Below are 15356 nucleotides of genomic sequence, written 5' to 3'. Positions count from 1 at the left end.
TAGGGTGAGTTCACACTGATGAACAAACAAGTGGAAAGATACATTTTTTTCTAGTTTTCATTTTGGTGAAATGATGAACTTTTACAATCTGAAAAATAGGGCTAACTTATATTTTGTGCAATGATTTAATAAAGTGTTTTTACCAGTTCTCAAAATTGGTATTTTTTTGTTTGTAGCCAGTTAGGGTATTTAACCATTATAGCACCTTTAGTATCAATTTGAAAATGCTTTATATGCAGAGATTATTATAAAAATTTACGAGTAGGAGAAAAATATATTGTACATACAAAAATTATGAATATGTAGTATAGATTTTCTGTCTAACTTAACCAACATCATTGTTGACCAGTTACACATTACATTTTTCTTTACTTTTATTTTTACAATCTGTCAAGTTGTCACTGTTGAAAATTTAGGTATAGATTAAAGCTACTATTCCCATCAAAATTTTAATTTTTCTTTTGCTATTTGTGTTGCAAATATCCTATTTTACCAGGGATGTACACTACCATTTTTGACAAAAATTTACAGAATTGTATTTCAATTTTATGATATTTATCACTGTGCTCTTATGGTTATTTTATAGTAAACCAGTAGGAATTTTGACACTTAGTCTGTGATATTGCTGAAAATATTTTCAGAATTTCTTTTTAAGTTGTTTGAAAGCATGTTACAAGTAGTTACATATTTATGACAATAGAAAATACAGATTCTCATGTATAATTGTACTGTAAGGTAACTCATCATTATGATTAGGCAGGATGCTAGGCTCAGACAGTTATATTTAGCAACTTAAGACATTACTTTGTTATCATTCTATTTTTGTAACATCGTTGACTAACTCACAGGTGTGTTCATTTGTTTTTCTAGTCTTCTTATTTCCTTTCTAGTAACCTAATGACTGCATTAATTGACACTAGTTCATACATTAGTATCCTTTCTTTTTACTAAAGGAATCACTTATAAGATAATTATTAGGAAGGGATTTAGTACATGACTGTGAAGATGGAACTAGTGATTTTTTTTTTTATAGCAAGTGTTTTGTTACTTATCCTGAGGAAGATGAAAAACTCATGTTTGCATATCCATTTGTTGCTAAGCTCTGCGGTAGACAGTTTAAATGTCATTTTATCCTCACAAAGCTCTTGTAAGAGAAGTACTGTTATTTTCATTTTACAATGAACAAAATTGAGACTCAGAGAAATTATTTACTTCTATTATCTGATAAGTCAGGATTAGTGTTTCAACTGCAATTTCTTTAAAAGCCCATATTGTTTTAACTTCACTTTGTTAAGAACTAGAGTCTAATTATGTTTGAATTATATTACTTGCATAAATATTTATTATTCAACAAACAGCTGATATTTGATTTGATTCCACAGATATAATAAATCTGGAGTAAATAGTAAGGAATAAGGCATAGGCCCTTTGGATAAATTCAGATAGCAACTACCAGGAGTTAGTCTGAACTTCCTAGATTGTGTAGTCCTCTACCAGATTGCCCTCACTTTGGACACTAGTTGTCCCACTTTCACGTCTGACTATCTGGCTACACGTTTGGTGATTTGTACACTTCCTTAATCCTTGTAGTTCAATAAAATGATTCTCAGAACTCAGACTACTGCTCTATTTATGACTATGGTTTTATTATAAAGAATAGAAATTAGCTGGGTGTTGGTGACTCATGCATGTAATTCTAGCTATTCAAGAGGCTGAGATCTGAGAATTGCAGTTCAAAGCCAGCCCACTAGAAAAGTCCATGAGACTCTTACCTCCAGTTAACTACCAGAAAACCAGAAGTGGCACTGTGGTCAAAGTGGTCTATAGAGTATTAGCCTTAGTACTAGTAACTCAGGGATAGCACTTAGGCCCTGAGTTTAAGCCCCATGGGTGGCCAAAAAAAAAAAAAAAATAAAGAAAGAAAGGATAGAAATAAGAACCAGCCAAATAAAGAGTGGTTGGGATGATTCACAAATGCAGAGGTTCCTGTCCTCAAGATGTTACCCATTCAGCACATCAATGTAGGACACTTAGATGTTCACTCTTGATATCTCTTCTGTAGGCCTGTTTAGTTGACTCTGGCTATGAGGAAGTTGAAATCATGTCTCCAGCTTTCCTCCTCTCTTCATATGGCCTTAATTCTTTAATCACATTGTTAGTCTTACTGGTGTGACCGTCTCTCATCCAGAAATATGTCTTTAGCTTTAAATTTTCTAAGAGCACCTTCCTTGAGTCTGCCTTGGCATAAACTGTTAGGACATATCACGAGAAACAAAGACACTCTATTACTTGAGAAATCCGAAGTATTTAAAGGCTGCATTCCAAGAACTGACAACAAAGGCAAGCCAAATTCTTTAGTGTACATAGTCTTGTTCTAGAAGAAACAGATTTTTCACAGATTATAATCAGGTAATGAAAGGGAGTTATGTCATTTCAGAAGTAACCAGTCCTATGTGGTGAATTTTATCGCAATTAAAAAATAACAGGCAAAGTTTGGGACAAAATAGGACATGTATAAAGGTATTGATACACTACAGAAATTAGTAACTAGTTTTGAAAAATTTCATCAAAAGTCATGTTGAAGGTTTAAATAGAAGCCAGATTGTCCAATAAACAACAATCTGCATCCTCTACTGAGTACTGATTTTGTGCCATTCAAAATGTAAGAATTTTTTATATCTGCTGATTGATTTTATCCTCACATTGACCTTTTAAGGAGGTATGATTTTTAGCCATATATAAATGGAGAACTGAAGCACAGAAAGATTTTGAGTGGCCACGAGTTGCCTCTCTGGTGAGAGTCAAGAGTTGTCTTCAGTCATTCTAATTCTGCTTCTTGTATATTGCATTTAAAGAAATTGAGTTATCTTTGTCAGCAGCTCATATTAGAAAGTGGAGAAGGTTTAGAAGTTTTGATTTTTTTTTTGTTTTTGGTTGGTTGTGGGGCTTGAACTCTGGGCCTGAGCGCTGTCCCTGAGCTCTTCAGCTCAAGGCTAGCACTCTACCACTTGAGCTGCAGTGCCACTTCTGGTTTTCTGGTGGTTTATTGGAGCTAAGAGTTTCATGGACTTTCCTGCCCCCGCTGGCTTTGAGCCGAAATCCTCAGATCTCAGCATCCTGAGTAGCTAGGATTACAGGTGTGAGCCACCAGCGCCCAGCTTAGAAGTTTTGATTTTTTTAAATTTCAATGTGCTGGATAGTTGGGTTTTGTGTTTGGAAAAGAAACTTATTTGAGGCCTAGAAAGATATGTTTTTGGAGGTGTGGCTTAAGTGATAGAGCACCAGCTGAGCAAGCTAAAGTCCCTGAGTTTAGAGTGTAGTATAGAGAGATCTGAGACATTAGAAGTCCTTAGTTACCTCAACCCAACTTGAAGTGTTGAGGTGCTTCATAACTAAGCTGCAGTGCTATCCTTAGGGAGGGTTTGACTTAAAGGTACTGTATGTTAATCAGAGTTCTAGGTCTCAAGTCCAACTCCAGGTTCTACATGTTAGCCTGGCCACTTGCCCCAACATGCCATATAGGGATAAGCAGTGATGAAGGGCAAAGAAAGATTTGCTAATATTGCATGATTATGGTGTAGACAGAGGTGAAGTAGACACTTATGGGCTGTCCACATGGCTTGGGTTTAAATAGAGAAAGACTTGAGGAAGGGAGTCTTGGACTAAGTGTGGCCTAAGTGCCTCATTCAGCATAATCTCAGTTCTCATTGTGTGTGGGGTTCTAGGGAAGTTGTTGTTGTTGTCTTCACTCGAGAGTAACAGTCTGGTTCCCGTGGCATAATTACTCCTGCTTCAGCCTCATCATTACAGGCAACATTTGGGCAAATCATTTTGGCTGTGATTTGTACAGTAAGGCTCTGCTGATCTTTTCCTTGGGGGAAGCTTCAGCTGCTATTGATTCAGATGCTATTGATTAGTACTGTTCTTCCTGGATTCCAAGGTGGTTGCTCAGAACAAAGATAGATACAAAGCAAAGGTAGAACTGTCAAGTTTTTTTTTAAATTTTTTTATTTTTCCTGCTTTTAGTTACCCTTTGGACATTTGTAGGAGAAAGTGAGGAGTCAGTGCTTCTAGCAAAAACATTTTCTAAGTACCAGCTATTTATGGATTATACTACAGTTTGGATTGATACAAATTGCCTGGTACATTAGTTGGAAATCCTTTTGTTTATAAACACTTATAAACAAGCACCCTGTTTGTTTTTCTATTTCAGAGAGATCTCAGAGGCTAAGAATGTTTCTTATAAAGACCTGGGAATATTATTTATCAATATATTCACTTTGATGCAGTCTCACTACTGTGAAAAATATGTTTATATTTTTAACAAAGAATAGTATTATAGAATTTGCTTTTACTTACAAGACTCTTTTTAAAATCTTGCATTTTCTTTTTCGTTTTTGGTCGGTCGTGGGCCTTGAACTCTGGTCCTGGGCCCTGTCCCTGAGCTATTCAGCTCAAGGAGACGCTCTACCACTTGAACCACAGTGCCACGTCTGGTTTTCTGGTGGTTAATTGGGCTTTCCTGCCCTGGCTAGCTTTGAACCATGATCCTCAGATCTCAGCCTCCTTGAGTAGTTAGGATTACAGGCATGAGCCACCAGCACCTGGCTGTTTCATTTTCTTAGAACCAGAAAAATCCTATGCTGTATAATAGCTACTAATCATTAAATCAAGAGGTGATTATTTTTTAATTTCATTGTATATTTGAAAGGGAAACTGAATATATTTTATTTGTCAATATAATTTACTTGTAGAAATTTAGCTCCTAGTGATTCCTAAACATGAATTTAAGTTTGTTTGATAAGATTGACTTTGAGTTTTATAACTTTTGTTTGTTAGCAGCTAGTTTTTCTTATGACATTTTTTTTGTTAATTTTAGAGAGGTTAGTATACTATAATTAGAAAAAGATACATAATTTTTCTCTTTGAACAAGTACTTTAGAAGAGAATATCAGAGCTGAGTGCTGGTGGATTATATCTGTATTCCTAGCTTCTCAGGAGGCTGAGATCTAGAGGATAGTTTGAAACTAGTCTGGACAGAAAAGTCCATGAGACTTCATCTCTAACCAGCAAAAATGCCAGGATGAAGATATGGTTGAAGTGGTAGAGCATCATCTGTCAACAAGCAAGAGAGCAAGGCCCTAAGTTCAAGCCCTAGAACTGACAAGAAATGAGTATGTTACTTAGAACTCTTGCTTTTTTGTAAATTTATTAATCTTTACTTCTATTCTGCCCTTTTTGTATGCAAATAGGCCTAAGTGAGCAACATTCTTTTTGGGAATAGTTATATATTAGTAATATGTATAAGTATGTAAAACTTTAAATTAACATGAAGACATGTATTTTAAAATTACCTGAAACATGTAGGTTAGTGTTTTGAAAATGCACAACTTTAACTAGAATTTCATTAAAAGCACTTAGCTGGTATAGTCTGTTCTTTCTGGCTTCATTGGAATTTGTAATCAGTGGGAAAGAGTAAGTTATACTTTCATTTGTCAGAGTAGCAATGGGCTTTGAGTGATGCCTTACGTGAAAGACCACCCTCTAGTATGACAGGATGTACAGGAAAACAAAAGAAAAATGGGACATTACAGTCTAAATGGTGATAAAGGGGAAAGAAAGCAGTGAAGTGACATAGAGTACTTTTCGGTATATATCAGAAGTAGCGGAACTAACTAGTTAGAAAGGGAAAGGGACTACTTTTTGAATTATTGTCCTTGTACTTGTCCTCATAATGTATATACTTGCTGATTCTGATGAGAGTATATTTGAGAAATTTTTCTAGGAAGTTATTTGTGAATATATGCAATGTCCAATTTTGCTTTTTTTTTTTTTTTCAGTGGTTTGATAGTCCCTGAAGTAAGGGGAAATGAAACTGTGCCTGAAGTTGTGACAACCTCTGGCTATGCACTGTTACACTTTTTTAGTGATGCTGCATATAATCTAACTGGTTTCAACATTTTTTATTCGTAAGTATTTTTTAAATTTCATATTGTAATAGTTTCTTATAACAACTTTTCTTTATAGATGCCTTATATATCAGGAACAGGTTGGTATGTTAAATTTCACATTATATAGGATCTTTTCCTAAGAGGCATGCATGTTAATGATTCATCATAAATTGGTGTCTGAGCTGGTGCTACTATAATTTCTAAGTCTGAAATGTTATTGTAGCAGGTTGTATGTTGAAAAAATCAACTGCAAATTTAAAACTGTTCACAAATGGTTAAGTAAACATACATGAGTGTAACAACTGGCATGTATTGCAAGGTGTCCTGAATTGCCTTTCTGTAGTTAAAAATAATTTGAACTCTGGTGTCAGAGCTAAGTTTTTGTAGAATGTTGTATATTTTCTGTATATTCTATCATTTAATTCCTTTCATGACAATTCTGTAAAATGGAAATTTTCATTTTCATTTTGTGTATGAGGAAATTTTGACTTAGGCGATAAAGTACATGAGTATTCCACTATCTCTTCTAAAATAAGAAAAATAATATTCATTGAAAACCAATTATATGCCTAACATTTTATATAAATTTCTATTTTTAGACATCCAGGGGTCAAGTGAAGTAGCCAGAAGAGCTAGCTGTTAGGTACTTTTAGAGGAATGGCCATATAGAGGATTTTACATATAGAGCTTTTTCTTCTTTATGAAACAGATTTTGATAATCAAAGAATTTTTTCAAACCAAGAATAAAGTATTATAAATACCTTTGATTCAGCAATTCGTTGTAGGACTTCTTTGTCCTAGAATGTCTGTAAGTCTGTGCATAAGAGTGTATAGGTATATAGTAGAACACAGTCAAAAGTCTAAAATTAAAAAGTCAATTAAAGAGCACTGCTACTACCTACATACTGAACACTTGTACAATACACATTTGACTAATACCTGTAGTCTCTATATCTGTATGCTCTTTTATAGGGGTATGTAACTGTTAACAAGTGTCCTAACATAGAATTACATTATACCTTGGCTTTTCTTTCATATACTTATGAATTTATTTTTCAAAAGCATTTTCACTTAAGTCTTTATAATACATTGTACTTAGAACTGTACAGATCCTGAAGATATTGAATGTGAATCCTTGGATATTTGGAATCTTTGTAGCAAAGTATTTATTGGATGAACAAAGAATAATAAAATAGATGCTAATTGAATTGCATAAGAGAAAAGGGTAGAATAAAGAAGATTATGAGATTTTACTAAATAAGCACATGAAAATTAAAAGTTTATAAAGTAACAAAAATTCTTTCTCAGTTATCTTGAGTTCAGGTATATATGAATTATATTTTACAGAATCAATTCTTGCCCTAACAATTGCTCTGGTCATGGGAAGTGTACAACTAGTATCTCTGTTGCAAGTCAAGTGTATTGTGAATGTGATAAATACTGGAAGGGTGAAGCATGTGACATTCCTTACTGTAAAGCCAATTGTGGCAGCCCAGATCATGGCTATTGTGATCTAACAGGAGAAAAATTGTGTGTCTGCAATGATAGTTGGCAAGGTAAGCATGTGGGGGTGTGCTATTTTGGAAAAATTCTACATTAATTTATTTTGTTAGTTTGTACCCAAACCACATGGATTTGTTTTTAGAATGTTCATATTGACAATGGACTTCTTAATATTCTGTATTCTCACAAGTAGAATTGATATTTCTGGACATGCTATGTGTTGAGAGTTGAATTATTTTTTAAAAATATTTATTTATTTATTTACTTACTTATTCTTGGTCATGGGTCTTGAACTCTAGGCCTGGGCACTGTTTCTGAGTTCTTCAGAGCACTCAAGGAGAGTGCACTACCACTTTAGCCACAGGACCATTTCCGGTTTGAATGAAATTATATATGAAACTTCAAATTATAGGTGTGTGACCATTATGGTCTTTACACTTTCTTTGGTCAAATCTCTGAAGATTTGATGGTTTCAATGGATTTAATGTGGTGTTTCCAATTTTGATTATAATGGGCAGCAAAAGCTATGTTGTAAAGCCAAATGCAGGGGGCCTACATTATTTTAAATTTATTTCTTAGGAAAGCCTGACCTCTTGTGGCCATTTTTGGATGAACAGGGAGTATTTCAAAAAGTGTAAGATAAGACTATTTCAGCAGCATATTGTAAAAGAGTCTTTGGAAAAAATTCTTAGTGCGTGTGGTGTGTGCGTGTGCGTGTGCGTGCGTGCATGCGTGCGTGTGTGTGTGTGTGTGTGTGTGCCTGCCTGTGTGCTAGTGCGCCAGCAGGCCAGTCCTGGGGATTGAACTCAGAGATTGGGCAATGTCTATGACCCTTTGGGCTAAGGCTAGCACTCTGTCAGTTGAATCATGGCCCCAATTCAGGCTTTTTTTTTCTGGTTAATTGTAGATAAGAGTCTTGCAGTTTCCTGCTTGGACTGGTTTTGAACCGAGTTCCTTATATCTCAACCTCCTGGGTAGCTACAATTCCAGGTGTGAGCTATTGATACCCATTTTAAAATAATTTTGATAAATATTTGGTCATCAGAGACTTACTTCAGACTACACTGAAGAGTTTCAGTTTACATCTGAGTACAATAATCATTCATTTTTTTCCTTGTGGTAGCCAATAACTATGATGCTAGTTACTTGAAATACAGAAATAGGAGGATCACAGTCTGAGGCCAGCCTAGGTAGTAGAAGTTTGAGACTGTATCTGAAAAACACACCAAAGCAAAAGGTGTGCTGGTGTGGCTAAAGTGGATGGGTTGAGTTCAATTTCAAGTACCAGCAAGTAAAGAAAAAAATGGAATTAATTTTGGAAGTAAACTAGGCATGGTTATTTATAATTTAACAGAGACTTATTTTTTCCCCTCCCTTTTACTCCTTCCCTAATTCACATGAGTTTATATACACACAAACATACATATATATGTACACACATGTGTATATATACATATATATTATGCATACATATATGTATATAACTCTGCCAGTCCTGGGGCTTGGACTTATGGCCTGAGCACTGTCTCTGAGCTTTTTTTTTTTAATGTGAAAATACTGTACAGAGGGGTTACAATTACATGGGCAAGATAATGAGTACATTTCTTATCAAGCATTGTTGCCTCCTTTGTTTCCCCTTCCCATCCCTTCCCATCCTCCCCCTGCCCCCCAATCCTCCCTGCTCCCCCCTCCCACCCCACCCCTCCCTCACCACAGTTGTAAAGTTCATTTTTGACATAATGACTTGTACATCTCATTGTTGCAATGGGTCCACCCTGTATCCCTATTTAAACGATTTGTTTTTCCCCTTCCCCTCCACAAATTATACAGACATCAAATACAGTGAAAGCAGGGGTTATACTGTGGGGGAGGGACATACAAAGCAACAAAGAAATAGTCCTATAAATGTGTTAGAAACAATCGCATGAAAGAAAAAAAAAACCTTTGAATACATATCTTAGGGTTCATTTCCCTAGCATCACCTTATCTGACCTTTTCTGCTTGACTCAGACATATACTAGATATTGCCAATAAGGGAAACCATGGGGCCTATGTTTCTTTAGGCCTGGCTTACTTCACTTAATACAATTTTTTCCAAGCCTTTCCATTTCCTAACAAATGGGGCAATGTCATTCTTTCTGATGGAGGCATAGAATTCCACTGTATATATACCACATTTTCTTGATCCATTCATCTACTGAGGGGCATCTGGGTTGGTTCATATCTTAGCTATAGTAAATAATGCTGCAATAAACGTAGTCATGCTGGTAGCTTTAGTGTGGTCTTGTTTGTAAACATTTAGGTAAGTGCCCAAAAGTGGGATTGCTGGGTCATAGGGGAGCTCTATGTGGAGTCTTTTGAGGAACCTCCATACTGCTTTCCAAAGTGGTTGAACAAGTTTACACTCCCACCAACGATGAAGTAAGGTTCCCTTCTGTCCACATCCCGTCCAGCATCTGTTATTAGAGTTCTTGATTTTTGCCATTCTAACTGGGGTGAGGTGGTATCTCAATGTTGTTTTTATTTGCATTTCTTTTATGGCTAGGGAGGTTGAGCATTTCTTCATGTGTCTATTGGCTATCCTTCTTTCCTCTTCAGAGAAGTTTCTTTTTAAGTCTTTAGCCCACTTATTTATTGGGCAGTTGTTTCTTTGAAGATTTGTTGTTGGGGGATTTAATTTTTTGAGTACAAGGTATATTTTAGATATGAGACCCTTGTCCGTTGTATGGCTAGTGAAGATCTGCTCCCAATCTGTGGGCTTTCTATTGATCTTGCTAGCTATGTCCTTTGCCATGCAGAAGCTCTGCAATTTCATGCAATCCCATTTGTCCAACCTTTCTTTGATTTGTTGTGTTTCTGGGTCTCTATTAAGAAAATTTCGGCCTGTGCCAAGGAGACCTAGGGTTTCTCCTATTCCATCCTGTAATGTTTTCAGAATGTCTGCTTTGACTCTGAGGTCTTTGATCCATTTGGAGTTGATTCTGGTGCAGGGTGATATATAAGGATCTAGCTTTAGTTTTCTACAAGTGATTAACCAATTTTGCCAGCGCCATTTACTGAAGAGACTGTCTTTCTTCCATTCTAATTTTTTAGCTCCCTTATCGAAGATTAGATGGCTGTCGATCTGTAGGTTCATTTCTGGGTTTTCAATTCTATTCCATTGGTCCTGAGGTCTGTTCTTGTGCCAGTATCAAGCTGTTTTGATTGCTGTGGCTTTATAGTAGAGTTTGAAATTTGGTATTGATATTCCTCCAGCAGTGTTCTTTCTGTTGAGGATCGTTTTTGCTATTCGGGGTCTTTTATTGTTCCATATGAATTTTTGGATTGCCTCTTCTATTTCCTTGAAGAATAAGATTGGAATTTTGATAGGTATCTCATTGAATTTGTAGATAGCCTTGGGAAGTATTGCCATTTTCACGATGATGATCTTTCCAATCCAGGAGCATGGGAATTTTTGCCACTTTCTTAGTTCTGTTTTGATTTTCTTTTTCAAGTTTTTAAAGTTTTCATCATAGAGGTCCTTCACTTCTTTGGTTAAGTTAATTGCTAGGTATTTTATTTTTTGTGGGGCTATTATGAATGGAGTTGCTTTCCTAATTTCAGCTGCACTTTTCTCATTGTTGGCATACAGAAAAGCCATTGATTTTTGAGGGTTAATTTTATACCATGCTACTTTGCCAACGTTTTGAATCAGCTTGAGTAATTTGGGAGTGGAGTCTATGGGATTCTTTAAATACAAGATCATGTCATCTGCAAAGAGAGAGTTTTACTTCTTCTTTCCCTAATTTGATCCCCTTTATGTTTGCATCTTGTCTTATTGCTGTAGCTAGGCATTCTAATACTTGGTTGAAGAGAAGTGGAGAGAGTGGACATCCTTGTCTTGTTCCTGAGTTAAGAGGAAATGGCTTTAGTTTTTCACCATTAAGTATAATGCTGGCTCTAGGTTTGTCATATACAGTCTTTATTGTATTGAGGAATGTTCCATGGATTCCTAATTTTTCCAGAACCTTCATCATAAAGGGGTATTGGATCTTGTCAAATGCTTTTTCTGCATCTATTGAGATAACCATGTGGTTCTTATCCTTGCTCCTGTTGATGTGATGAATTATATTAATTGATTTGCATATATTGAACCAGGTTTGCATCCCTGAAATGAATCCTGTTTGATCATGGTGTATGATTTTTTTGGATGAATTGTTGAAGTCGATTGGCCAAAATTTTGTTGAGAAGTTTTGCCTCAATGTTCATCAAAGAAATGGGTCTATAGCTCTCTTTCTTTGATGAGTCCCTACCTGGTGTCTCTGAGCTTTTGTTCTTAAGTCTAGCACTCTACTACTTGAGCCACAGCTTCACATCTGGCTTTTTTGATAGTTAATTGGAGGTATGAGTCTAAAGACATTCCTTATCCTCACACTTCAGCCTCTTGAGCAGATAGAATTACAGGTGTGAGCCACTGGGGCCCTGCTCATAGGAGTATTCTTTAAGAATAGATTGGCATTATTAAAGCCACTAGTTCCCTTTTTCTTGTAGTACTAACCCTCCTCTCCCCCAAATAAAACAATGCTGACATAGTAAAGAATGTGGAAAATGCTAAATATAGCAGTTTAAAAAGCACATACACTTATTGTGTAATGTTTAATTTTGTTGTAATTTTTGTTATCACAATTATTACATATACATATGAAATAGGTTACTAAACTAATACACACCTGTATGGAGTCATGTACTTCTATGACTTAAAGAAAATACTTTTAACTGGGTGCTGGTGGTTCACACCTGTAATCCTTGCTACTCAGGAGGCTACCTGAGGATTGCAGTTTGAAGCCAGTTGGGGCAGCAAAGTCTGTGAGACTCTTATCTTCAATTAAGCACCAGAAAACCAGAAGCAGATCTGTGGCTTAAAGTGATAAACCAACACAGCCAAGGCCCTGAGTTGAAGCCCCATTACCAACAACAAGAAGTATTTTCATTTTTTGAGGGTAGTTTTAGGTTCACAGCAACATTGGGCAGAAGTTTTAGAAATCTCTGCCCCTACAATGCATAGCCTCCCTCATCCATATCCACTGGAATGGTCCACTTGATACAAGTGATGAATCTTTCTCTGTACATCATTATCCTCCAAAGTCATAGTTTATTCTAGAGTCCATGGATTTGGACAAATGTATCATGGCACATATCCACCATTACAATATCATACAGAATAGTTGCTCTAACCCAAAGTTCTGCCTGGAAGTTTTCCTGTCTGCATAGTTTTGTCTCCTCCACTCCCCTTCCCTCCCCAACTCCTCCCCTCCTTCCTTCCTTCCTTCCTTCCTTCCTTCCTTCCTTCCTTCCTTCCTTCCTTCCTTCCTTCCTTCCTTCCTCCTTCCCTCCCTCCCTCCCTCCTTCCTTCCTTCCTTCCTTTCTTCTTTCTTTCCTTTCTTCCTTCCTCTTTTTCTTCCTTTTTCCTTCCACTTTCTTTCCTTTCCTCCATCTCTCCCACCTCCTTTATTTTGCTGAAAGAATGAATTATAAATTTGTTAATTTATAAGTAGACTATTAAGTGGCTATTTGACTATAAATACTTTAGAAGACTAATATTCAATATTTTTATAGTTTACTATAACATGCATAAAATGTAGCTCTAAAAAAGGCCCATTCCTATAATCCTACCTATTTGGGAAGCTGAGGACCAGAGGATCACACAATTCAAAGCTGGGTGCAGGGGAATATGTGTCATTCCAAGCCATGTGAGGTTGGAGGATCACAGATCTACACTGGTCAAGGCAGAAAAAGTCTGCGACATTCTATCTCTTTGGGGGGAAGATGGACATGTTGCCACAAGCCTGGTATCTCCATAAGTAGAAGCATAAAGTACTGGATTATAAATCAGGTACATTCCTGGGCAAATAGCAAGATCACCTAAAATCGGTGAAAAACAGGGATGGAGGCATAGCTCAGTAGTATTGCACCTGTCAAGCAAGCATGAGGCTAAAAGTTCAAACCCTAGTACTGATGAAAAAGTATATATATACACAAAGATTAAAAATCATATTAGAACCTTTATAATATTATTTTATTCAAGTTTTGGTTCTTGGATTCTTAGTTGTAATGTTTCAAGCCTTGGTTTTAGATTTTAACATTTGCCAGTGGGTGGCAGTATTTACTATTAGAAAATGCCCTTGTGGATTTATTCAGGTGTGCAAGCTAGATGACTTTATTTAATTTACAAAATATTAAATTCTTCAACTCAAACTTATTTTGCCCTAAAGTATTTTTTTGTGTTAGAAAATGTGCTAGTACATAATTAGCTACTTTTGGATAGCATGTAATTATACGTGTGATTATAGGTTTCCTTAAGGAAATCTACAAAGTAGTTTACTTTTAAAAATTTAATAATAAACATTACTTTTAAATTTTATTTTAAATTCTGTGTAGAGATATTAAATTACTGGTTCAATTACTTACACTTAAGTATATTGAACTTACCTGTCTTTCTGTAAGTCAATAAAAATTTTATTCCTAGCCAGGCGCCAGTGGCTCACACCTATAATCCTAGCTACTCAGGAGGCTGAGATCTGAGGATCGTGATTTGAAGTTAGCCTGGGCAGGAATGTCTGTGAAACTCTTACCTCCAATAAACCACTCAGAAAACTGGAAGTGGCTCAAGTGGTAGAGTGCTAGTCTTGAGCTGAAGAGCTCAGGGACAGTGCCAGGCTCAGAGTTCAAGACCCATGACTGAACCCCCCTCCCCCCCCCAAAAAAATATTCCTAACCCATGTAAAAAGTTGATTGTTTACAAAAGTAATAGTGAGAATATATATGATAGAAGTTTTGTCTAAGAATTTATATGCACACATACACACTGGGACTTGATAAATTATACAGCTCTCTAAACATTTACACACTGAGGCCACGGAGGCTATGCATAGGAGTGGCAAAGACTCAATAGCTATGTGGATGTGATCATATAATATTTTATGAAATGAACTCCAAGAGAAGGAAATGAGATTTTTAGATTTTTTGTTTTCTATTCCTTTTGTCTTGTTTTTATTTGGGAGGGTAAGAGAGCCACTTGAGACAAGGTAGAACAAAGGGTGAATAAATACAACTATGGTACTTACTAGACCCTGGAAAATGAAGGATACATCCTAGTGGTTTATTGGAGAAAGAGTCTCAGGACTTTCCTGCCTGAGCTGGCATTGAACCGTGATCCTCAGATCTCAGCTTCCTAAGTAGCTAGGATTACAGGCGTGAGTCACTGACTCCCGACAATAAACCACTAGAAAACCTGAAATGGTGCTGTGGCTCAAGCAGTAGTAGAGCGCTCGCCTTGAGCTGAAGAGCGCTGTGACAGCACCCAAACCCAGACAAGCCCCACGACCAACCAAAAACAACCACCACAACAAAAACAGTTGTACTTATTACCTGACTCATGTAACTGTAACCCCCATGTATATCACCTCTACAATAACAATAAAAAATCCCAAACGCCAACAAAACAATAAAAATTATTTATTTTCATTCAAGTAGCAATATTTTTTGTATTTCTATTAAGTATTTCATAGTGCTACTTAGGATATATTATGGAACAGGAATGGTGAAGATACTGTGGAACTTACATTCATGATAGGAGAGATTATCCATGAATAAAAAACAAATTATGTGTATTAGGAGATGATAATACCATGGAAAAATACATTAGAATAGAAAGAGGGATAGTTGTAAAGTTTCAGAAAGATAATAGCAGCATGGATAGTGACATTGCATGAATACTGAAGTTAATTTTTAAGCAGATTCAATAAAGTTGGATATATTTAACTAAAAAGAAAGAAGAGTTAAAGATGACTAAAGTTTTTAGCTTCAGCAATTAGAAAGAATTGTTCTGAACTTAAATGAGGGAGATTTTAAGGGGAAGGTCAG

The 15356-nt window shown here is 36.1% G+C and overlaps 1 protein-coding gene across 1 annotated transcript in view; it reads left to right on the top strand.

Moving 5' to 3' along the window:
- The window catches only part of Atrnl1 (attractin like 1), a 501851-nt gene that overhangs the window by 15603 nt on the left and 470892 nt on the right, over nt 1–15356 (top strand). The window contains exons 4-5 of the mRNA XM_042689560.1: nt 5841–5969; nt 7299–7507. Coding sequence (XP_042545494.1) covers nt 5841–5969; nt 7299–7507 — 338 coding nt within the window. The remainder of the gene's footprint in view (nt 1–5840; nt 5970–7298; nt 7508–15356) is intronic.

Source organism: Dipodomys spectabilis, unplaced genomic scaffold (genome assembly GCF_019054845.1).
Source record: "Dipodomys spectabilis isolate Male_0828 unplaced genomic scaffold, ASM1905484v1 ptg000125l, whole genome shotgun sequence".
Classification (NCBI taxonomy): Eukaryota; Metazoa; Chordata; class Mammalia; order Rodentia; family Heteromyidae; genus Dipodomys; species Dipodomys spectabilis.
This window is presented reverse-complemented; position numbering and strand designations above follow the sequence as displayed.